This window comes from Coffea arabica, chromosome 2e (genome assembly GCF_036785885.1).
Source record: "Coffea arabica cultivar ET-39 chromosome 2e, Coffea Arabica ET-39 HiFi, whole genome shotgun sequence".
Taxonomy (NCBI): Eukaryota; Viridiplantae; Streptophyta; class Magnoliopsida; order Gentianales; family Rubiaceae; genus Coffea; species Coffea arabica.
In genome coordinates, this window is record NC_092313.1 from 12,050,332 (window position 1) to 12,075,999 (window position 25,668).

Consider the following 25,668-nt stretch of genomic DNA (forward strand, 5'->3'; position numbering starts at 1 on the left):
CTCCCGCGTCCACGTGGGCCCATTGCTGTCTAATAAGCTGCTTTCCCGGAAAAAATTTTAAAAAGATAAAAAAAAAAAGTAGCAGTACTACTGCTACTAGAACTCAATTAGTACTAAATAATAAATAAATACGGAGATCGGACTGCCGTATAACACGTGCAAACCGCTGCTCGAATCTCAAGGCCTTTACTCAGTCAACACTCAACACGCACACACTCACACAGCTGACAGGCAGCCCCCACCCCCCCCCCCCCCACTCCCATCCCAGCCCATTACCCACTTTGTCTCTTACCCGCTCTCCCCCTTCGGTCTTGACGTAGAAAGTTTGGAACCCCTCCCTCCCCTCCTCATCGCTATGTCTGGCGCGTGTACTCCACTCTCCATCTCTCAGCAGTTGGGTTTGGATTATCCAGTTTCCACACCCGGCGGGTCAAACCTGGGACAGACCGTTTGAATGGGAGTACTTACTAGGCAGTACCAGAGTCGGTTAACCAAATCCGCCAGGATCAAAGCAGTCAAAAGAAAGCAAATACTCTTTTAATTACTTACTAGTACTATATTATACTACTATCATGGATTGGATTTAGTTTATGACCGTTTGGAATTAAAAGATCAGTATGACTGCTACTGCTATCAAGAATTATTAATGTTAAATACTGCCGCTCAGAATCAATAGTGCGTCTAGGAGTCCCTTTTTTTTTTTTTTTAATGTTTTGGTCGGTTATTGTGTTGGGGCAAAATATGTTTGTGATAAGATGTGGTTACACCACTATATGCTGATGATGCAACATTTCTTTTCTTTTTCTTTTGTGCATTTTCCTGGAAATTTGCCCATTCCTCGCTTGGTCAAAAGTGTGTGCTAGGCATTTTCAGTTCAGTTGGGGAGCTGTTTTTCATCTGTAATATTTCAAAAAAAAAAGAAAGAAAAAGAAAGGCATTACATTTCAACAAATACAATCCAAATATTTTTGTTTTAAAATGTCTGGATTGATGATTTCTTAAAGTTTTTGTAAAAGAAGAAAAAAATGTACTATAATGATCATTATAATGTATATTAGATAAAAAATGTGATTGAAAAATCAAACGTAAACATTCTTAAAAAAAAATAGCAATTGCAATCCAAACAAGGGTTTTTTTGCAATTTACTTGTCAAAGCATTTTTTTTTTTTGGTAAATGATGTTGTTGAAAATCAAATCATGGGTTATTGCCGGTTTCCCTCTATACTATCACTAAATGAAATGATGGGAGGGTAATAATAGTAGTACTGGTTAGTACCAATATTCATTTCCTGAGTGGGGGGTGCATGTCTTAATCATGGATGACAACATTGCAATAATTTCAAAATCGCTGCAAAGACCATTCAAATTCAAGAAATTCAAAGTAACTGATGATAAAAGAAAAAGCTCTTGTAAGATGACTCCGTTTCAAACTCATTATTGGCCTCCTCTTAAATCTCAGGTCATTTGGTAAAAGCTTTAATCAACCGCCAGAAAAGCGAATAGCTTCCCCCCCAAGAAAAACTTTATTAATAAAATTAAAAAAAGATATTTTCTTTTTTTGGTTGGATAAAATTTTGTAAAGCCACCTTTAATTCCTCCTCGCCATCTGGAGAACATATACCACTATAATCAAATCACTTCCTCTTCTTATGCCCTACGCTTTGAGAAAGCACAGCAAAATCTACAATAGCATTCCAAAATGGAGGCAGCCCAACACGTGGCGCCATTTCCCTCACCGCCACAATCGAGTACCCCGATTGTCTGGCAGTGTCCGTACAAAGTGGACCACACGTAACACTGCCTCTGCCGCCACCCCCACCTCCACCGGCCTTCTCAGTCTCCGGTCACGTTCTCCGGCGAATCATTATGAGCAAAGTAATTCCAGAAGAATAACAGTTCAAATTCGATTAAAATGAAACAAGTTTAAATTCGATTAAACAATGCAATACATCTAACTGGATAAAAGAAAATTAGCCAGGAAAAAATGAAAGAATTAACTACGTCATCCTTTCTTGCATGAGGAAATTAGACGAGTTTATGAGATCTTTTAAACAACAGCACGAAATTCTATTCGTTTCTGTTTCTGTTGCAAAAAAGTAAAGGATTAGTTTTTTCTATTCACATCCAACGGTGATTTCCAACTGACAAAATATTGATCACCGGAAAGTTTTCGCTCTCACCGTCCACTATTTTCACCTACAACATTTTTTTGGTCTCTTTTCTACAAAGGTTTTCTCCCAAAAAAAAAAAAGAGATATACGGAGGAAGGATTTAATGAGAATTAAAATTAACAGAATCGGAAAAGAATCCCGATCGTCGCCGATCCGACAATTTGAGTCAAGCATTCTCCGACGGCGGGGGCATGTTGAGATCGAGATCGAGGTTGAGCTCATAGTTGGTCTCTAGCGGCTTAACATCGGCCCGGTTCAGGTCGACTACGACCGAGGACGAGTCGGACTCGCTCTGGACGCCAATGGCTCCCGCTGCGGCGGCGGCGGCTGCTCCAACGCCGAGAAAATCCACGGCTACCGTTACCCGGTGGGGATTGAGGACACTGTGGTCAGGCTTCACCATTGCATGGCGCGCGAGAGCGTCGAAGAAGAACGCCCGAGAAGCATTCACCGCCGGCGGTTGCATGACTCCGGCGAAACGTCCGGCGAAGGGAGAGAGCCGAAACTGTTGTTGGTTCTGGTTAGGAAAAGCAAACTTGACGTTCATCGAACCGCCCAGGCTGAGATCCAACGGCGAAGAAGAGGAGTCCGCCACCGCAACCACCGGCGAGAAGGCCTCACGGCTGGAGGACTCCACGGTGATGCTCTGGCTGCTTGGGCTTCCATTGTTAGTATTAACGTTAGTATTAGTATTATTGTTAGTTTTCACAAAATTGTTCTGATCCTTAAGGTTGAGGTTCACGGTGGTGAGTCTCAACATATTTTGGCTGAGATTCCCGTTATGTTCCTCGGGAAGAGGAAAATTTGTCTTCGCCTTGGCGCCTCGAAATTCCCTGGCGGCGGCGTCGTAAGCACGGGCGGCTTCCTCCGCTGTATCGAAGGTTCCGAGCCAAACGCGGCTCTTTTTTCCAGGGTCTCTGATCTCGGCCGCGTACCTCCCCCACGGCCTCTTCCTCACGCCCCGAAAATGCATCTCCTTTGCAATACCTGGGTTGGCCGACGCCGCCTTGTCTCTCGGCGCCATATCACAACGCCACCTCTAATGATATATATAGATATGGGAATATGAATGTAAATATGTTGGTTGGGTCGTTTTTGTTGGATGGATGCTGAGGAATGATTATCAATTGTTATTCGTTGAAGGCAAAAAACTAGGGTAGAGTGGTGGGGGTGGGGGGGGGAGAGGGCGATGGTGGTGCGGAGAAAAGGAAGGAGATTATATAATGGGGGAGAGGCCGGAGGGAGGGGCCGAGGCATGAGGGGGGTTGGGGGCTGGGGGTACAGTCAAGGAAAGATTTGACTGCGGAGAGAGAAAGAAAGAAAGAGAAGGAGCCGCCCAGAGAGGGTGGTGGGGTCAGAGGGATTACGTGGCACGTGGGTTCCGTTGGCGGCATAGTTGTACTGTTGTGGTGGTACTAGACTACTGGGAGTAGTAGAAGAAGGAAAAAGTATAATGGATATATACATACATACGTGTGCAGTATAATGTACGTGTGCCTGTGCGTAATGTTTGAGGATATAGATATGCATGCTCCCTTTCTGTCCTCGTGTAATTTTTGGGATAGGGGCATTTATTGCGCTTGGATAGATTTTTTTTCTTTTTATGTTGCTTGCTTCTTTATTTAGTTTTGGGCGCTCATTTGTGTGATTGTTTGGAGATACTCCGCCATTCTATGGCACTAGGGCACATTTTGACATGAATGTACCCTTCTTCTTACTTTCTTTTTTTTATAAAAAATTTATATGGTAATTTGCATACATAAAGCTATTAAAGGGGTTATTTGGATAGATATATATACACACACATCCATTTGCTATTTTTTTTTTGTTGGAGCATTATAAGTTGTGTTAATATTGACACCTATTCACTGTTTTTTTTTTTTTTTTTTTTTGCATTGCCAAGGCTATTTTATCAGCGTTTCAAAAATGTGTTAATATTAATACCTATTGACCGAAATTTATTGCGTTAGTTTTTTTCCCCTAGGGTTTTAGAGTTGTTTTATTTAAACATGTAGCTTTCGTTAATTCTAACATCTTACCAAATTTGGAAACTTTGATCCGTCAAAATTAGGTTTCAATAAATAAGAAAATTTAAATTTTATCCGAACCCTATTTTGGAATCACTCGGTCGCCATATTGTTATACATAGTACAATACAATTTCTAAACTTTTTTTTTAAATGTATATGAGAGTTTTAACGAACTCACATAAATCGCTTCCGACAGAATCAAGTTTACGACGCAATCAACGAACTGTACGTTTAGAATGTTGAATGCTCAATCTTTACATTTTTTAAGGCAAAATAACGAAATCGGTTGTAATTAGTTTGGTCAAAACTTTAGTGATAAAAAAAGGATGAAATTTGTCCAAATGTTGTAGAATTATTATAAAGGATATTTATTGCAAAATGACATAATAAATTATCAAAAGTCGTCCCTTTTTTTGGTTCAAACCACAAAGAGTTATGTAAACTACGAAGTATTTCCAAGTTCAAACCACAAAGTACAAATAAATTCAGATGTCATACTTGATTATTCAATATAATTGCTTACCATCATTTCATGGAGAATCTTCTGCCATTTCGTCTGCAAAGTAAGTGATCCTTTTTTATGCCATTTATGTTCATGATGAGGGCATGAACCCTTTTCTATAGATACGAATTTACATTTTACTAGTTGGTGTATTTTAGGAAAATTAAAAATTAATTATATTTTTTAATTAGAAAGTAAATTGTAATTTTAAATGAATTGAAAAAAAAAATTATCAAAATAAGACGGAAAAAATAATAATCATATATTTGTAAAATGTCAAAAGTTACTTTCAGCTCCTTTGAATTCCATTCGGACATTAATTTTGAATAAGAACTGAAACTCTTACCAAAGTACTAGTAGTACTACCAAAGTCGAGGAAATTGGATGACAAAATCGAGGGAGAAAGAAAGAAAAAGTGTAGGAGTAATTCTGGGGTATGGGTTCAGATTGACGGCGTCAACAGGCACAAACTATAATGCAGGCATACGTAGCACGAGTACTAGGTGGGTAATAGCGGCGTCTATAAATGCTTCCCAGCGGTGGAGCACGCTTTTTGGGTGGTCCGAGTGAAGCGCTAGTTCGGTGGAGGCGGTTGACCAATGATCCGTATCCACGTACGCACTTCTTTCAATGTACACGCGTGTTGGACAAAAGCAGATACTTACTACTAACCGAAGCCGGCATGCCCGCCCAAGGGTCTGTCACATACCAGCAGGATTTCATGACAACCCAGCATCTATTTCGTCCGACAGCTATATGCCCCCCACGCTCTCTCTTCCCTGTCGTGACTCCACGCTCTCTTTCATTATCACTCCTACTTACTTGACTGGTAATTGCCGCCCTACAATCAAGTGCAGTAAATCTATGCTGTGAACGGGGTGACATTTACTGCTCTGTTATATTTATTTTATTTTTTGGTAAAACATTTATTGCACTATATTTACAAGTTCTATTAATTATATAATGTTGATCTACTAGTTTTTTTTTTTAATATTTCAGGGTCTATCTAACGACATCCATTACTTCAGGTGTCAGACTAAAAGGTGTATAAATATAAGGAGGAAGGAAAATAATTGTTAAATTGTATTTATACATAGTAAACTGGATAAAATTTAGATGCGTTCAAAGGGTGTCCATTGGGCACTCGTTAGAAAAACTCAAAGTTTCAAAAGAGACTCCAAATTTTATCAAAATTGGAGAAAATGGGAGAGTAATTTGATTAATTTTCGGTTACCACTAAACATGTGATATATTTGTTCATCATGAGAAAGTTACTCTACCATTAATAATTCGTGGGTTTAAGCTGGGAGGGAAATAATTACTTTAGAAAAGAAAAGCTACGAAAAAAATTGAGTTGCCAAAATGTTTGTGTATAGGAAATATTAATTACTCTTTTTCAATGTCAAAAGGATTAAAGAAAGGAAATGAAATTAATCACTAAATACTACTTTGTCACATAAGAAATTATCTGGATATATAGGATTGTGCTGCATGGGGTTAGACAAACCCTTCACAAAGAAAGAAAGAAAAAACCCTCAAATTGGTTGTAAAACCGTCCAAAAGTGAAGGGAGATGATTTATGAGTTATGAGGGCATTATTTTGGTATCGTTGAAATTCCAAGTACTAGTAAATGGTTTCTCATTTCTTCAATTTGAAATCAAATTGAACGGTAGAGAAAATTGACTTCAAAGTAATTGTGCATGAATGGACCAGAGCGAGATTTCCATTTTCATATGCAACTAAAAGAATAAAAAACATGCAGTGCCTGTGAACAAACACTTCTCATGTTTCATGAGTCAAATCTTGTCTCTCCGCGGATTCTCATTTCTTCCTCTGTCAATTCATTCGACCGAAGCAGTACATCAAGAATTTGAAGTTATTTTCACACTTGAATTATGTAAGGACGATGCCTCGTTCACGGATTTTGACCACCACCATGATACTGCTATCGAACATTTTCCTTCGCTTCTAGATTTCTACAAATTTTAGCATTTTTTTCCCCTCCAAATTTCCTTCTAAGCTTCAAGTCCCAATTTTACAAAGAATTCTGAAATAGATACATACTAGCATTTTTTTTCCCCTTCCATGCAGAATTTACAAATTTTTCAGCGTTTTCGCAAAAAAAAAAAAAAAAAAAAAAAAGCAGAAGCGTAATGGATTTATATGAAAATGAAACTCGGATGATATCAAAATTTGGCCCAGAAATATCCCCGACCGCAACAAAAAGCGTAAACCAATAGCCAACCAAATGTGGTCGGTGGTATACCCTACTTTAGGAGATTAGTCAAAAATGACTTGTTTTTATGACTTTGCTTTACATAATGCTGGCACAACGAGAACGATGCCGGGAACTTTCATACATGAAAGATGTCAGTTTTGTGTCATGAGATGAAACTTCATCCTCCAATCTGGTTAATTATGGAGGCTTAAAGAAACAAAAGTTGTAATCAATACTCAATAGCAACCATTCGTGGGACACGCTCGATTAGTGGCTCATAGATGTGCTTGAAAATTCAATCAGATCATTAAAGAAACCACATATCAATCAGGCAAAAGTATCTCAAGGAGTCATGAAGCACAATGATCCCCTAGTTCACTTTTGTGTGTATGCTTTCCCACTGAACTTCTGAAGATAACCCAACTCAAATTTTGTTGGTGGTTGTAAAATTTTTTTTAAGAAGTTGGCAAGAAATGGGGATGAAAACCATGGTGCTTCGTCTCCCTTTTTTCTTCTCCATTAAAAATTCATGGTATCTAGTAAAGAACGATGGTGAAAACAATCGAATTTATTTATTTGTAAGATTAACATATTTTTCGATCATTTTTTATTATCTTATACACATCACCTTTAAACAGTCCTATAATATTTTTTTTAAAAAAAATTATCTCAAATAATCTAATCAGAAGTCATAGGCTCAGACAGATGCCCAAAATTATTCCAAAATTTTCCCATCCTCGGATTCAGAAAGTCACAAGCTGAGACAAATGCCTTGGAATATCTTGAACAAATATCTTGAAAGGGACTAGGTCAATCTTGCTTGGACATTTGACTTAAAATTAAGACATTTGTTGATACCGTATTGTACTTAACAGCTAACCACCGCGCAAACGCGAAGCAAGACACATGATCCTGGTAACAACTTGCTGCTGATGATGATCATCATCATCATCGTCATCTTGGGCTGCAGCCGCTGAATATTTCAAGATTTCCCACCAACATATTCTATGTCGAAATGTGGGACCCGCTAAATAATTGCGTCCCATATAGAATGATTGACTTTGGAGATACGTTACCCACAATTTCGCAGCGGCAGCTGATTGCATGAGTTGAAAGGACAATAGAAATTCAATAATGCATTCACACGAGAGGAGTGGCGGCCGTTGGCAGTAACGGCGGACCATGCGATTAACACCCGCCTCTTGTACTGGATCGATATTTACTTGCCCCATCTTTTTTGGGATCCATCCAAAACCCCTAGGAGCCTCTCTTTTGCATTTTATTGGTGGGCAATTGGAAATGTGTTCTTGCTAACACGTGTTGTGATAGAATTGGCGAGCACTTGGTTCTTGTGTTAAAATACATATAAAATGAGGAAAGAGTTATCGTGTATATATATTTTTTATCGTTCTATTTCACAAATAAAAGTCTTTCAATTTTCGTGTGAAAAAAGGTTTGTGATATGAAAATTACAAATTAAAATTTATAATATAGACTATTTAGATTAGGATGTGACGGGACAGCTCTGAGTAGTCGAGTTCAAGTCTCACTGTTGGTTTGGGTTAGAGGTGGCAAAATGGGCGGGATTTGCTTGGGTTTGTGATGGAACCGAGTCATATGGGTATGGGCCCAATCTTACCCATATGTGTTTTGGGACTAAGTTGGGCGGGATCACTTTGGGATGGTTTAGATTGATCCCGCCCAATACCCAAATCTATTTTCTACATATTTTTTTTCCTTTAATTCATTTTTATTTTTTATATAATTTTAATATTTTTGATTTATTAAATTTTTTTTAATTTTATTAAATAAACATGCAAGTGCTTTATACTCAGGATTCCCATCAAAAATTGGATTAACAAATAAAGGAAAAAATAGATATACAGTCATATTCCAACATATATCAAGATGGCCAAGGTACTTAAGATATTGAATATTTATTCTCATCATTGTCCAAAGATGACAGGTCTAAATTGACTGAAATGTTTAAAATTCTTGTGGATAATGACTAGGAAAACTACTAGATTATATTCTCTAGTATGACTATAAAAATTGTTAAAGATAATTTTTGAATCTAAGACTCCGTTTGGATTGGCTATTTTTTCAAAAAATAAGTTTTTCAAATACAATGTTACAGTAACATACAATAACTCAAAAAACATCCCATCCATATTAGTATATCAAATATTTCAAAAAAATTTTATAGTAAAAATTTTTCATATACACTGCTATAATAAAATATTTCAAAAATATCCCCCAAAAATAGCTAAACCAAACAGAGCCCTTGTTATTTGAGCCCAATGGGTAACCAAGTATTTCCCACCCTTTCCCATTCATTAATGGGTATAGTTGGGATGTGTCCCAACTTAAACCCAATACCAAATTATAATACCCATCCCGCCCAAAGTTCCTTTGGACATGGGTAGCCCATTGGGACTTGGGACAAATTGCCAGCTCTAGTTTGGGTGCACGGGGGTAGTATTATAAGTCGGGTATGATTTGATCTTGAAATGGGATCTTTCCTTTAAACTTTTTCTTGCAAAAAACCCCAAAAAAAAAAAAAGAAAAGAAAAGAAAAGGACACAGATTGTATCGGCCCAATGCTTGGCCACCACGAAGAAACGAGTCACGTCTAAATTACTGCTAGGATCCAGTGTAAGATAATTTCCTTCCACGGCAAAGCTCCAACAGAAAGACGAATTTGTTAGGAGAAAATGCGAGAGGGAGAGAGAGTGAATGAATGAGGTTCAATAAACAAATTGAAGCTTGGTTTGTATCTACAAACTTCATTCACAAAATCATATGCCCTTACTTTTTTGTTAGGTACTACTTCCTTAAATTCTTGCAAATGAATGTAGCATGATATTAAGCTATGCCTAAACCTAATTTTTTTTTTTTTTTTTTTTAAAAAAGGTCGAAGTCAGATACGTGAGCAAGGAATTTGATGATGATTCACATGTTTGTCAACATGTAAAACAATACAGCAAAAGTCAATCTTCTAACTCAACCAACAACTGAAAAGAATTGTGATAGCTACTTATCTTCATGAGCTGCAAGAAACTAATGAAGAGAACAGCTTTTTTTCTTTTTTGTTTTTGCCTATTATTTTTTTACCTTCGTTATCTTTCTTTTTATGGGTTGTCATCTTTTTTCCCCCCTTTTGGCTGGTGGGTGACCATTATGTATAGGAAGATAGGATTTACGTATTCATAACATAAGTCTGTAGACAAAAATTAAAAAGTAAAACATTTTGGTCACTTTCAGAGTGTGAAAAAGATTTATCATCACTCGTCGGTGCTTCTTTTTTTTATTATTTTTTGGGTATAATTTAAGATATATAATACCAATATTACCAAAACAAGAGAAAAAGTGATATAGACATACAGAAGATTGAAAAAGTGACAAAGTTATGGCAAGTGAGAAGGAAATGTGAAAGTGAATTCTGGCCGCCTTTCAGGTGCACACTAGAATCATACTGTGTGATTCGCATGTCGTCCGATAAATATACAAACCCAAACGATGAGGCACGTAAATATTTGTGGCTTGTGGGTTCCCTCCCTGAGAAACAAAACAAATCTCCCTAGGCATCAAATCACTATGGTCCTCTATGTCACTTAATGCTGTTTCATGCTGATATTGCAGAAGACACGTACCACAGGCGAATTAGTGGTAACCATTCACTTTTTAGTCACTTTTCAGAAAATGTCATCGATCGCACAAACTACTGTTAAAGAATAAAGAATAGAATGGTGGAGCTAATTAAAGAGAAAAACAGTCAGATGAAAAATCAGATGTCTACAACTTCGAAGGAGTTCTGTTTAGTCAGGCTGCTTGCGCTTTCAAAGATTAAGGAGGCACGCTAAACCTTGGTGAAGTTCTGTTGGTTGGTAATACACCAAACTCAAATAAAGCTTTTCCAACATTATAAACTACGTACGTCCTCAACCTGTAGAATATCCTCTGTGAGTTACGTCTAATGTAAATCAGTCACAAAACCATTACTATATCATAATGACTTTATAACCGTGGGACTGACTATTAACCATAGGGCTTTAAACCTTTCGCGATGTGAAGCAAACACCTTGCATGTAACTAAAAGATCAGTGCTATACTGAACAAAACATCAACATCAGATTCCGATTCCAAAACGAGTAGTATAAATTCGAGAATTAACTTTACACTCTGAAAGAGAGGAAAAATAGAGAGTAACTATAAAGTCGGGCATCTTTCTCTTAATTTTTATCACTTAATTCGCTAAACTGTGGTTGTATTTTATATCTTTTTCCTAACTACGAAATGATTTTTTTCTTGATAGTACGTTATTGGCTTTTGGGACCGAAGAACATTAAAGCATCATCAGGGTTTTAAAGTATCACTAGTATTTAACAACATATTTCCTTCGTCCCACTTTGATAGTTCTGATTTTTTTTCCACATAGTTTAAGAAAAAGTAATTAACTTTGTTGGAACAATCAATTTAGGTAGCTATTTTCCTAAAATACCCTCACATTAATTAGAGTGCAACTTTATGGAACTTGAATTGATGGTGAAAAAAGAATCAAGTCTAATTAAATGGGATTGGTTTATAATAACAACAACTTGCATTGAATAAGGGTATTTTAGAAAAATTAAAATACAACTACATTCTTCAATTAGAAAGTGAACTACAATTTAGGACAGACGAAAAAGAAAAATAGGACTATCAAAGTGGGACGGAGAGAGTATTTAACAACATACGCGAAACTACTTAAAGCCTACTATTCGATCTTCCACTGCTAAAATTTTCAGGAAATGAAATTCGAACCACCCCCCCCCCCCAAAAAAACCCGCCCCAAAAAAACGAAATAAAAAACTTACCGGAAGAGTTGATTAGATCGGGCCACCGGTGAACTCTTGCCTTCCCAATTCTCATCGTACACAATAACCAATGCCGGTCTTGCTGAAACTGTTACTGTGCTAGAAAAGTAAGCCTATGAAATGGGCTTCCCTGTTCTGAGTTTAGTCTAAACATAGTGCATCTCTTTTGTTATTTGGGCCAATTTTAAGCCCCAAAACTTGGACAGCTCATTTTATAGGAGTCCCAGCTGTAACTTTCTTGGACAGTCTGGGTCGAGCTCTGGCCAACCCCTCGCTATTGTCAATGGAGTAATGGGGTCTTGAGTATCCAACGTTGGTTTAAATGAGCCCAATAACTGAACGGTGTAGTAGCATGCATATATCATAGTCAGTATAGGTTAGGTGCTTTTAGGGATGTTTTTAAAAAATTTGTATTTACAAAAAAAATTTGTTCGTATAGTAGTTTTGGAGATTTCTTTAGAATTTTGAATTTTTTTGGAGATACTTTTGGCTTTGTTTGGATAGAGTAGTATTATTCCAAATAATTATTACTGTTGTAACGTGATGTATATGAGATAAAAAAGTGATTGAAAATATAAAAAGGTGAATTGAGAAATGTGTTTATAATACAAGTGAAAAATTTTTTTTGAAAAAATTTGCTATCCAAAATTTTATTCCCCTCATTTCCCTCTCTCTGTCTGTCTCCCGCCACTCCTCGGTCCTCTCTCTTCTCTGCCACCTTCCCATTCCGTTGCCTCCTTTATCCCAATTCCCAACCACCCTCTTTTTTCCCCTTCTCTTCTCCCTTCTACTGCTTCCCTCCAGCACCATTCCCCCCACCTCCTATTGGGGAAAAGGGTGGTCAAAGTGGTATTTTTAATATTAAAATTTCGCTTATGTCAAATACACCGACTCATATTGACCCACAAAGATTCATAATAGCCAATTAAAATAAAAAGAATGAAAACATAAAATCTATAAAGAACTTTAAATTTCCTAATTCCAATCAAATAGTCCAGTTTAGGTTCTTCTTGATCCTTTGGATCCACTCTTTCCCTTGTCAATCAGTCGGAGTAGATTACTCAATACTGTATCCCCAAAAAAAAAAAAGGAATAAAAATAAAACTGGTCATGGTTGGAAAGTCTGAAATGGACCATTGCTTGTCTATTCTAAGGTTTGATTAGGCCCAAACCAATTAATGCCGCTGAATTTTTCCCCTATTTGTTGTCTTTCCGTGTTTTATTTCCATCTAAGGTTACCTAACTGCTTGGGTGGAAAACTCCCATTCTTGCACGAATCCAAAAGATAGGTAGGGCAAGGCTCATTAACTTGTAATCAACTTTTTGGCTGTTCCTGCGGCTGCTTTAGGAGTTTTCCCCTGCTTTTGACTTCTACTTTTAGCTTATAATATATGAAGCTGAAATTTTTAAGTTCAAGAGTTATCATTGAGGTTTTTCCGAAAATTATAAGTTTGGCTTTGGTATACCTTGAAAACAAAACTATATATTCAATTTCTCAAATAGAGAGTTTTTAGAATCACTTGTCCATAATGAATTGGTATAAAATCTCGAAAGCTATCAACAACATGGCCATAGCGAACTATTTAACCATCCCCTGATTTGTGGCATATTTATACGAATGGAGATCCATAATTTTTAGCACACTTCTTCAGTTTAAGTGTCCAAAGAAATTACGTTTTTTACCCTCTAAATATTGATCCAAGCAAGCAAAAGACGAAGTAAAAAGTTTGTCAAGAGCAAGGCGAATAAATGCCAAATGCACCCCAAAAAAAGAAAAAAAAAATCATGCACCGAATTCAACTATCCATAATCAATTTTGCTGCTGGGTACGTCCATTGGTACGTAGGTTCGGTGACGTTTGGCTTGAAATGGGATGGCTCGAGCTTCATTTCGGCTGATTATTTTAATTGATTACAGGTTTTAATTTTCGATAATTAATTTTTTTGATGTTCTCATTTGTTTTTGCACGTAGATTATATATTTTTAGTAATATAAACCTGAAATACATAATCTACCAAAAAATAACCTTTACTAATTTTGATTGTTCTTTATAAATCATTCTTCATAACTAACTTAGGCAAAATCTAATTCCCATATTGTTCTAATTTTAACGGAGAATGGAGACTCAAAATAATGAAACACCAAACAAATGTATCACGAGTCAGAAGCACCTCAGAATAAATATTAAAAGTTCAGAAAATAAGAGATCGACGTATAATAAATGGATCTCAATTTCGTCATAATTTCGTGTTGGTTATGGAAAATTCCGACTCAGTTCCATGTAGTTACTAAGTTGTAGGCCATCTTATTTCCAATCAAGAGGGGAAATAAGATGGAAATGTTGCAGAAATCGCCAAGAATTCGACCCAGTCGATAATCCATGCCAGCATTCCTTCGTCCAGGTCGATGATGCTATTCTCCATTTTGCCCTTTTCTTTTGGTCGTGGCTTTCTTACACCACTTGGGGCCATTGGTAAATCACAGCTCAATGTTTTGACTTTGAAACGTATCTTCTTGTAGAGAAAAATCTTTTGTTAGGGCTTCACTGTTTCACCACGTGGCATTGACGATAAAGTCAGCCGGCCGCCGCCATTGGTGAACTTACTCCATTCACATTGATCAAAAAAAACTAGAAGTAGTTAGTTAGTCAGTTGCGGTACTTGGCAATAAGTGGGTACAGTAGCACCTACTAGACAAAAATCATTGGGTCAAAGTCAACAGTACTGACACATGCAATTGTGGATTAATTGATGATGCTTTATGTAAAACTTACGGAATGAATTTAATGCAAGATTTGAGTTTGTCAAGATTCATTAACACGCTCGATTGAATTGGAATAAGAACAAAAGACGTTAAAAATAAATATGAGGATCCAAATTTAAACTAGCCTACAACTTATGACTTTTTTTTTTTCAATTCTCGTATAATAATATAGTGTACGGTAAAAATACAAGAAATTGAGGCTATTTTCTCTGATTACAACTCAAACAACACTGTCGCGGTAAAATTAGCATCTTCCTCGAAAATGTTGTTTTTAAAAATTTTTTAAACACATTTTCTAATAACATTTAAATCTCTTATATACCCATATGAATAAAGTTATTACGGTTAAATTATAAGAGTTGTTTATATAGTGGATCATTTACAAAAATTCAATTGATTACATAGTCAATCACGTTTATTTTTTAAAATCTCATATAAAAAATATTACAATATTTAAAAAAAATTATGTGAAATAATCTACTATGCTCATATTACATCAAATGGAGTAATTTAAGTATATACATCATTCATAGCCTAACTATCAAATATTTAGAAGCTACGTGAATTTTCTACAATTACTCGCGGTGACTTTTTATCATTTGATGGTAATTGACCTATGCATCTACATCGCTTTTGAACATAAAAGAAAGCTGTCTTATTCTTCTTGGTCGGATGCTTGTGCACGACGATCACGAGAGCCTATGGATATGGTAGCCTTTCATAATGGGGTAATTTGCTCAAAGCAAGTTTGTGAAAATACCACGTAAAAAGTAAAAGCCTCTTCAACCCAACCATAGCCTTCGTTTCTTCTTCTACCTCCAAGTCCAAAAGTCTTCAACCAAGAATACTCCCCCACCCCATAAACTGCTCAATAAACTGCTCACACAGGATACTCAATTTTCAACACCGTTGAAATTCACGCACAAGACGGACAATTTGATCTCTGAAGCTTTCCAACAATTTGAATGGCTTTCCTCAGCTCGAGTGGAAATATTACTAGAAGCACAACCACCGTCGGAATGGACCCACAGTCGGCGGCGGAGAAGGCGGTGGGGGCGATCGGCATGGGGTATGACCTCACCGCTGACATCCGGTTATCGGCTTGTAAAGAGGGTCCCAACGGTTCCCGGCTGATCGAGCTGGACGACAGCTCCACGAAGGAACTGGTGGTGCCCGGTGGAGTCGTGGTCCCTGGTGTGTCCACCTCCATCAAGTGTGATAAAGGTGAACGCACCAGGTTTCGCTCCGATTTTCTCTCTTTTAGTCAGGTGATAAATTTTATTTTATTTTTTTAAAAATTGGCCAGTAGTTTTTCTCCTGTTTCCCTTCTTTGGTTTTATTGCTTGGGAAGAAAGAAGTGGGAAAAAATTGATCTTTAAAAATATATATTTTTTGTCTACGTGATCGTGGTTATTTTTTTGTTTTGACAAAAAAAAAATGCTTCTTTCCTTTTTTTCCCCCCCTCATAATTTCTTCTAAGTTTAGGTGTTAGAATGAGTGGAAAGGTTTTCCATTTTTGGAGAATATAAATGCATGTGGACTTGAAACCATATACAAAAATTTTGAAGCTTGACTTGCGGGAATTGGAAAAATCTAGGTGGCCCTTCACTGGTGCATTATTGGAATAATTAGAATGCTGGACTAAGAGACACCATTATCTAAATCACCAACAGGAAAAAAAGGAAAGCTGTCCGCTTGTGACGTTTAGAAATTTGCAATGCAGCTATCGAATCATGAAGGCACAAAATTTAGAGTACAGTCAGTAGAGGTGTTTGGCTGAAGGAGTATATTTAAGCTTCTAAATATTGAATTGCAAAGTAGTTTATATGTTGCATAAGCTAGTAGTAATACGAATATATGATCCTTGACACTAGTCTATGCAGTCTTGATCATCAATTGTCATCAAGAGCGAAGCGAATGAAGTAAAATTCTAGATGAACTAGCGTTAGATTCCATATGAAGAAAAGATGAGCTAAACTTTTCTTCTGATGTTTATCTTCGCTTTTGATGCGAATTGTTGTTAAAGATTAGATAGGTGTCATCCAGAATTTGTTTGTAAGGTTAAGATTCTGAACAGTAGTCCAGAATGAACTTGTTTCATAAGCAGCACTCAAAAAGTTCTAATGAACCAATGAACTTTCCATATTGATTAATAAGCCCGTGATGTTTATGCAAATTTTCTGTTTAAAAATATCTTGTGTTCAGATGTCGGAGCAAATCAATCAGGAATTATCTTTATCTGGTAAAATACCCTGTGGTCTATTCAATGGAATGTTTGACTTCAAGGGCTGCTGGCAAAAGGATGCAACTGCTACTAAAGGTCTTGCTTTTGATGGTTGGTTCATCTCCCTGTACAATATTGAGTTATCAAAGTCCCATGTAACTCTGTCAGAGCAAGTGAAACGGGAAGTTCCACCATTTTGGGATCCTGCTGCTTTAGCTGAGTAAGATTCTTCATCTGATGATCGTTAATCTAGGGCAATTTCTCAGTTGTGCCACTAGGAACCAATTTAGTTGAATACAGATGCTGCTATGGCCCTCTAATGTAGATGCATTTTCATTCCATACTATTCATGATCTAAATATTAGACGCACTTGCTAATGATGAACATAAAATACTTATTTCAAGCTATTGGCTCATCCAGATTATGTAGGACTGAAGTATGTGACACAAATAGAGAGCATGGAGTATTTCAGTATTGCTGGACTTTATTGAGTCAGTAATCTAGTAGACATCTCTCTTGGCCTGCTATCTGCAAAGTGCTATGGTTTATCTAATAAAAAAGTTATATACTGAGCATTAATTGCTATTAATAGCAGAAATTATTTCAGAAAATTTTCTAAGATGTTGGAGATGCAAAAATGGTAGAAACTCACCTCATGCTAACCTCCAGGAGAGGAGAAAACAACGATGAAAGGATTATATTCCCAGTTAAAAAAGGATATCTTTTATTTCTCTGTACTATATTTTCATCTATTGGTTTCCTCACCACACAAAAAAGGAGAGTATGCCCGTCAATCATCTGCTGGAATATCATAGATGTTGAAGATTATTAACTGGAAATCTTAATGACATGAATTCAGATTCATTGATAAATATGGAACCCATGTTATTCTTGGGGTGAAGATGGGAGGTAAAGATGTAGTGCATATTAAGCAGCTTCAAAGTTCAAATCTTCAGCCAAATGATGTGCAGAAATTGTTAAAGAAATTATCTGAGGAAAGATTTTCGGAAACAGATGGAAGCCTGATATCAAATCCCGAAGGTTCTTTGGTTATGCCAAAGGTATGCAGAATTTAATTGGTGCCAATAGCACACTGCTAGCCCTGGATATATTTTTACCCTTCAGCTTTGTTTCTTTTTATACTTTAGTGTGTGGTTAAGCTAGAGTTGGAAGCAAACACAAAAAAGAAACGTACTCAGAAATTTATACTAGTGGTTGAATACAGCATTTTGTGTGAGAAGCAAAAGTAGGAGAAGAACTGAAATTGCATTTTGATCTTGTAGAATGAATGGTGACAGCTGAAAAATGGTGAATCCTTCATGCAAGGCTTCTGTTTATTCAGGGTTTTGCAAGAGTCATTTACCGCTTGATGAGAATAATGAATGTCTAGCATTAAGTTGTTTAGATGGTTAAAAAAACAAAGAAAAAAGATTGTCTGTCATTGGAACTAAAGCAATATAGTCTGGTGTTCATGTCAGAGCTTCTCCAAAATGCAACATGCACATTATGGCAACTACAGACATTTGCTAATGTGGTAAATTGACAATTGAGCAGGAGAAACAGTAGTGATATACAATTAAATTCGCAAAATCACTAAAAGTTTATTCAAACTGACTCTCGAAGGAAAATCATCATGATTTAAGTGTAAAGAAAGTAATTATCTGACTGTGCAGTTAGATTTTTTCTTTCAGCCTTCCTTTTTCCTTGTGTAACTTAAAATAGTACTACTAAACAATGACTCAATTTCTTATCTGCTGGCAGGATGAGAAGTCCGTTCTCTGGGACCCATATTCACTATTTGCAAATCCGTTAAGACCAGCAATAGTTTCTCACACAAAGAATGCAGTAACCTCCTATCCTTTTTTTTAGTAGTTTTTAACTTCATAGTTCAAAATTTTTCTTCAAAAATACCAAGTTGGATTTTATTGATGATGCTTTCTACTTTAATGTAGGATTTGTTAAGTATTCATATACGGCGGGGAGGCGTCAACAAAGGCCAAAGTCATGCAGAATGGCTGTCAACTGTATCACATTCTCCGAATGTCATATCAATGTCCTTTGTGCCTATTGTTTCGCTTTTGAGTGGTGTCAAGGGTAGCGGATTTTTTAGTCATGCAATGAATCTTTATCTACGATGTAAGTATCTTATATTTAATATCTCATTTTGCTCATTGTGACCGTGTTGATAGTTTCCTGCTTGATTTCTTCATCTTGATGCATGAAGAATGGATAAAATGTGAGTCACAGCTAGGCAACTGTATAAGTGATACGAAAGATAATATGTGATTTCAGTGAGAAAATTCCAGTAGAATTTATTTGCTAACAAGGAAAATTCATCAAGAGAAGTTAATATTTGTATTTATGATTACAAGTTGAAGAAGGAAGCTTTTGTTAACTTTTTCTTTAGATCACGTGGAAACTTGAGTTGCAGTTAATGACCTTTTTAGTCATCGTACATTTGCTAACTTCTGATTTTCTCATAGGTAGCTTTTTAAAATACTTTACCATATCTGGAGTTTATGGCTGTACCTCTTTTGGTGCCATATCTGTTTCCTTTTATAGGTTCAATTCACATAGGTTAAAAAAAAAAGAAAAAAGAAAAAGGAAAGTGACTGGAAGATCTGAAGAGGGAGGGCTGTGGTGTGGGAAAGAGAGGAAGGGAACTAGGGGATTTGGAAGACAGGCTTGTTAAATTTGAATTTGAACTTAACAAACATGTCTCTAGCTTTTTAGGTGAAACAAATAGGCAAACATCCTAACTCTTTGCACTTTTTGTAAAAGAAGTCTCAGAGAACAACTTCTAGCTTCATGATGAAAACTTTCCCATATTTTAGCAGATTGTGGCTAAGATGTCCTGATTTTGTTCATGTTTATTTTTCAAATGTGGTCAAGCTTGATGGATACGTATTCTGATACTTTGTGATACATAGGGATCAAAAATACTATGTGATACATACATTGGATTGGGATTCAACTATTTCAAAATTCGATAGGCCTCTCATTCTTCTGTTCATCTTAGCATGTTCATCATAAGTGAGATAGACTTATTTATACCTTACTAAATTTTGGTTCTAGTCGGTCCATAATTGAGACGAAAGCAACTGGTTCTCTAACATCATTCTCCTTTGCAGACAAACCTCCTATAGAGGAACTCCAACAATTTTTAGAATTTCAATTACCTCGTCAATGGGCTCCAGCGTACAGTGATCTTCCCCTTGCTCCTAGGCGGAGGAAGCAAGCATCTCCAGCACTTCAGTTCACGTTTATGGGTCCTAAGCTTTACGTAAACACTGTAAAAGTAAATTCTCAGTTTCTATTATGCTTCTCTATTTTGACAAATTTTAATGTCGCAAATGATATTTACCCTTCCTCAGGAATAGTATTTCATTTTTGCAAAATATAAGTTGCACTTTCATACTTGGTTGAGAAACTTTAGAATGGACACCTATTTAATAATAGAATGCTTATTCTCCATCAAAGACCAAAGGAGACTTAACTGAAGTGATACTAGAGAAGAGATAAATAGCAAAGTATGTCTTTAGGAAGTTCTAATACTGTAACCACTTGTTTGGACCTCATTTTATGGTAAATGTTTGGAGGCATTCACTGCTCTTTTGATTTTAATTTGACTACTGCTGGTTATATCTGATGCTTTATTGGTTAATGCTAAATTAAATAATACTGTCCAACACAACTATATTCCTTATCAGTTTTACATTACTGAATCATCTATACAATTCCTTGTAAATGCATTTAGTAGAAATATTTCTTACTACAGTGTATTTATGGGTGACATCTCTGTGTCGATTCTCCTTGTAATTTTCTTACAAGCATTGCGTTGGAAATGAACTGGGGTTAATTTTGAATACCATTACCCTGCATCAATTAAGGCTGCAATTGACTTGATTGCACTGATGGGAACAATTTTTAATTTCATACCTTGATATGATTAAGTCATAAACCTTGGTGTATCTGTGGAAGTACTTCATTCTTCCTCCTTCGCATGAGGGGGATTTAAAATTAATCAGATAAAATGATTGAATTACTCTTCAGAGTGAAAAAATTGAGTTTCCAGTGATTTGATTTGGTCATACAAGAACTGAGTAACCGATGTTTTGATAATATTTTCCTTAGTTATTAACAGCATGTTTTGTTGAACTGGTCTATTTTTGAGGGCCCCAGGAAACCATTCCTAGTGTCTAAGCATATTAACCTTGCTGTATCTGTGGGGGGTTTTGGTGCTCACGTCAAGAGTAGAGTTGGTTCTGCTCCTTTGGGGTTTCTAACTTATAAATTTGTAGGTTGATTCAGGGAACCGCCCAGTGACTGGTATTCGCTTGTACTTGGAAGGTAAAAGAAGCGATCACCTGGCCATTCATCTGCAGCATCTGTCAACTCTTCCAAATACCTATCAGCTGGCAGATGATCATAGTTATGAGCCAGTAGATGAGCCAGTTGAGCGAGGTTACTTTGAACCAGTCAAGTGGAGCATATTCTCACATGTTTGCACTGCTCCAGTAGAGTATCGTGGTGCACGGATTGATGACTCTGCTTCTATTGTGACAAAATCATGGTTTGAGGTAAAAAATGTTGGAATGAAGAAGGTCCTTTTCCTGAGATTTGGGTTCTCAATGGTGGCATCTTCAAGGATACGGAGGTCAGAGTGGGATGGACCATCTACCTTGTCTCGAAAATCAGGATTAATTTCAATGTTGATGAGCACAACATTCAGCGCAGGGTTGGGTCAACCTGATAAACCAGCGAAGGTGGATTTGAACTCTGCAGTTTATCCTGGAGGGCCACCCTTACCTGCAAGAGCTCCAAAGATGACAAATTTTGTTGATACAAAAGAAATGACAAGGGGTCCAGAGGATTCACCTGGGTACTGGGTGGTTACCGGAGCAAAGCTTTGTGTAGAGGGGGGAAGGATAAGAATCAAAGTGAAGTATTCTCTTCTGACCATATTGTCAGAGGACTCTCTGTTAATATGAGAGCATAGGAGAGGCATGCGCCAGATTAGTCTTAAAATTTTCATTGCGTTCCTTGGTTGCCTTCCTTTGGGAATTAACCTGGTCAAAAAAAATCCCGGTTTTGTATATAAATTTTTCCAAACGCCTGGGGGCAGCGATCCATTGTATTTGTTGTACATTGTAATTTTTTCGGCATGACCGTCTTCTTTAGCCTTCATGCTACATACTGAAACCACTAGAAGTCGCCTAGTTTTGATTGAGAGATGAGATTTTATTGTAAGGTGTGCAGGATCTAGTTACGGTCGTGCTTTTCCTGAGTTTAGATCCAACCAAATTACTTCTTTACTGCCATAGCGGTTACTGGCAAGTAGATCATTACATGTTGGGAACAACGTCAATGATGATGAATGCTAATAATGCAAGGACATCTCTCTCTATTATGGAGATGACATAGAAGAAGTGCCTGGATATCACAATGCTATTAACCTGTCAATAATGCCAAGTCTCATTTATCCTTCTTTCATCAGAAATTTCTATGAGGTCATGCGTTTTCATTAATCAGTCTAAGCTTGAAAACCTCAAAGTGAAATACGGCAATGATCAACCTGGTTCGGAAGAACTGCATCAACCGTTGCTTAATCGAGGTCACTACGAAATGATAGGAGAAACTTGAAAGCATCTAATGCAGATGGGAAGTAGCACTTCACATAATTGACAGCAGGAAAAGAGAATGTGATCTTCAGCTGCACTGAAAATAATAATAAATCCAGACCCCAGCCACAACACAAATTAAGTGGACAAAGAGAACAGTAGGTAGGGGGCTTCTCTTGCCCCTAAATGTCTTCGTGTGCAACTACATCGCCTAACAAAATTTTCTTTTCTAGCGAGTGCTCTGACCTTCTACAAGAAAATAGTTAAATGGATGCAAAAATTGAAAAGGCTTTCACCTTCCCTCTGAATATATCTCAAAAAAGAATTGTCTTTTTGGAGTTGACTTATTTTTCTGGGACAAAAAAGAAATCAATCACCGATGCTGCTCCTTAATCTATACTACCAGTAATCCCCGCAAGAACAAGATCCATCACTGAAATGGTGGAACCGATTGTTATCTCTAACTATAATCTCCCGTGAAACTATTTTACAAATGAACTTGAATGCTGTATGACAGTCTAAACAAATCCTAATATTCTTTTTCACTCTAATGGGAGCTCCTGGTGGAGTTGCAATCAGTGCAAAAGCTACTGCAAGCTTCTCACTGTGGTGGGAAAGAAGAAGCTCCTTTACTTCCTGTTCAACGTCATGGAGGTCAGTCTCTATCATGGGAACATACCCAGCTCTAGCCATAAGGTCACCCAGCTCCTGAAGTTTAGCATATATTTCTTTACTTCTTGAGTGGCTTTGATCTCCAACAATAAAAGTGTAAATCTTGTCTTTCACTTCTATCCAACTTATCCCTGGCTCTTTTTTCACATTGTTTTCTTTCATTATTCTTCTCACTTTTGCTACATTTTCCCATGATCCCACTGATGCATAAAGGTTTGCAAGAAGAACGTGTGTACCGGATTTTTCTGGTTCAAGACTCAAAAGCATCTCAGCAGCATTTTGGCCCACCTCTACATTCTTATGGATTCTTGCAGCACTAAGAAGTGCTCCCCAGATCCTGGCATTAGCTGCAAAAGGCATCTTATTTACAAGATCCATTGCGTCCTTCAATTTTCCTGCTCTTCCATGGATATCAATCATGCAGGCATAATGCTCTTGTGTTGGCTGAATCCCAAATGACTCTTCCATCATTGCAAAGTACCTTTTAGCTTCTGTTACTAGACCGGCGTGATTACATGCACAAAGGACACTAACTAGCGTCACATTATTAGGAGGTACACCATCTCTAAGCATCTCATGAAATAATAACAGAGCTTTCTTGCCATGCCCATGTTGAGCAAGTCCTCCAATCATGGCAGACCATGATACTATACCTCTCTGAGAAACTTCAGAGAATGCACGATCAGCATCCTTTAAACTCCCACATTTGGCATACATGTTAACAAGAGAATTCCCTGCAAATATATCTGACACAAATCCATATTTCAAGACATGAACATGGATTTGTTTTCCCTGCTCATATGCTGATAGATTTGCACAGGCATTCAGGAGAGAAGCGCAGACAAATGAATCTGGCTTGGCATTTGCACCTTGCAACTTCTGGTAGAGCTTCAGGGCTTCTTCGCCTTGTCCACACTGAGCATAAGCTGTTATGATAGATGTAAATGAGGGTAAGTCTATGGTAGAGTATTCTTCAAAAACTCTAGCGGCATCATCTGTCCGGCTACATTTCCCATAGGAATCAATCAAACTATTTGTGACAAATGCATCTGATTGAAGCCCTGACTTCACAGAAAGAGCATGGAATTGCTTACAGGCACTGATTGCTTGCATGCTGGCAGTACAGCTCAAGATCGCTACTAAAGTTGACTGGTTAAATCCCATTCCTTTCCTAGATGTCTCAACAAAGAGGATTAGGCCCTCAATGTGTGACCCATACTGTGTATACCCAGAGATCATGGCATTCACTGCAATCAAATCCTTCTCTGGCATCGAGTCATAAACTATCCTTGCATGCTCAGCTAAACCACACTTTGAGTACATATCAATAAGTCCAACACTCACAAATGAATCCATTGAATTCATTTTTAACAGCAGAGAATGCAATTGTCTGCCAAATTCTTGGAGCCTGAGTCCAGTACAAGCTTTGAGAGCACTTGACAAGGTGAATACATTTGGCCTTATTCCTGAGCTCGTCATCTGCTCAAAAAGCTGCAAGGCCTGGTCATGATATTCATGAAGAGCATACCCAGCAATGATGGAATTCCAGGTAACTATATCTGGGTGGTTGATTTCCTGGAAAACGGCACTTGCATCTTCTAGACTTCCCAGCTTTGCATACATGTCAACAAGTGCATTCAAAGAGAATGGATCATAATCAAAATTTAGTTTAATCAAGAACCCATGAATTTTTTCCCCTTGACCAATATCTCCTAATCCAGTGCAAGCATTTAGTATAGTTGACAAACTGAACTCATCAGGCATAGTGCCACTCGCAATCATTTCTCGAAACAAACCCACTGCTTCTCCAAACCGATTGATTTGCGTGTAGGACGAAAACAATGCATTCCAAGACACGACGTTCCTTTCCGGAATTTCATCAAATAACCTCCTAGAATCCACGAATTCACCACATTTTGAATACATAACAGCCAGAGTATTTGCAACATAAACGTGAGACTCAAACCCCGAAACCACCACAATGCCATGAACCTGTTTCCCTAGCACAAAATCCTTACTTATTGAACATGCTTTAAGTACGCTAGGCAAAGCAAATTCATTGCTCTTAATACCCAAATGATACATCCAGCGAAAAGCCAAAAGGGCTTCTTTACCAAGGCCATTTTGGGCATAACCTGATATCAAAGAAGACCAGGAAACCGAGTCCGGTTCAGGACTTTCGTCAATTAGTTTCCGGGCATACGCAAAACGGCCACACTTGGAGTACAAATTTATCAAATGGTTCCTATTTGCTCGGTCTTCGTTTAAACCAATTTTGTGTAAGTAAGCCTGGATTCGGAGACCAGGCTCAAGAGACTTGGATTTGCAGAGTTCTGACAATAGCTTTGAATAGGAAACAGAGGCGGGATCAAAGATGGTGCTCTCGTCGAAGTCTGAAAGTGAGACATTCTCTGCTTGGCTAGCTGAGTGAAATTTGTAGGTGAAAATATATTCTGGGATCGGCTTGAGGAATTCAAGAGGTGGGTAAAGCCGTTGGTGAAGTAACTTTAGCAGGGAACTTTGGCGCCAAATCTTGGTCATGGAACTCATGTTCCATCTGGTCGGATATCGGATTACTTTACTTAATATTGCTTCATTTGCCTTGGCCTT

The 25,668-nt window shown here is 37.4% G+C and overlaps 3 protein-coding genes across 4 annotated transcripts; 1 reads left to right on the forward strand and 2 right to left on the reverse strand.

The window, feature by feature from the left end:
• Positions 1-1,985: 1,985 nt before the first annotated feature.
• Positions 1,986-3,370, reverse strand: LOC140036656 (uncharacterized). The gene has a single exon (XM_072078959.1). It carries the CDS (start codon positions 3,193-3,195, stop codon positions 2,338-2,340), a length of 858 nt encoding a protein of 285 aa, XP_071935060.1. The 5' UTR covers positions 3,196-3,370; the 3' UTR covers positions 1,986-2,337.
• Positions 3,371-15,169: 11,799 nt separating this feature from the next.
• Positions 15,170-21,995, forward strand: LOC140004086 (MACPF domain-containing protein NSL1-like). Of its 2 annotated transcripts, none has more exons than XM_072078961.1 (7): positions 15,170-15,808; positions 16,746-16,984; positions 17,625-17,826; positions 18,527-18,607; positions 18,718-18,901; positions 19,897-20,063; positions 21,067-21,995. In XM_072078961.1, exons 1-7 carry the CDS (start codon positions 15,506-15,508, stop codon positions 21,754-21,756), a joined length of 1,866 nt encoding a protein of 621 aa, XP_071935062.1. In that variant the 5' UTR covers positions 15,170-15,505; the 3' UTR covers positions 21,757-21,995. The 2 variants fall into 2 exon arrangements, with proteins under 2 accessions (XP_071935062.1, XP_071935061.1); XM_072078960.1 differs by having other exon boundaries at positions 15,171-15,808; positions 18,527-18,610.
• Positions 21,996-22,654: 659 nt separating this feature from the next.
• LOC113726052 (pentatricopeptide repeat-containing protein At3g57430, chloroplastic-like) lies at positions 22,655-25,668 on the reverse strand. The gene has a single exon (XM_027249538.2). The coding sequence runs from the start codon at positions 25,606-25,608 to the stop codon at positions 22,786-22,788; it is 2,823 nt and encodes a 940-aa protein (XP_027105339.2). The 5' UTR covers positions 25,609-25,668; the 3' UTR covers positions 22,655-22,785.

What these genes read in the sequence shown, in the direction of transcription:
- LOC113726052 (XM_027249538.2), bottom strand. Translation starts at nt 25,608, where the DNA reads ATGAGTTCCATGACCAAGATTTGGCGCCAAAGTTCCCTGCTAAAGTTA.
- LOC140004086 (XM_072078960.1), top strand. Translation starts at nt 15,506, where the DNA reads ATGGCTTTCCTCAGCTCGAGTGGAAATATTACTAGAAGCACAACCACC. An exon ending in ATTTTCTCTCTTTTAGTCAG is followed by an intron (nt 15,809 to 16,745) that starts GTGATAAATTTT and finishes TCTTGTGTTCAG; the next exon opens with ATGTCGGAGCAAATCAATCA. An exon ending in GATCCTGCTGCTTTAGCTGA is followed by an intron (nt 16,985 to 17,624) that starts GTAAGATTCTTC and finishes ACATGAATTCAG; the next exon opens with ATTCATTGATAAATATGGAA.
- LOC140036656 (XM_072078959.1), bottom strand. Translation starts at nt 3,195, where the DNA reads ATGGCGCCGAGAGACAAGGCGGCGTCGGCCAACCCAGGTATTGCAAAG.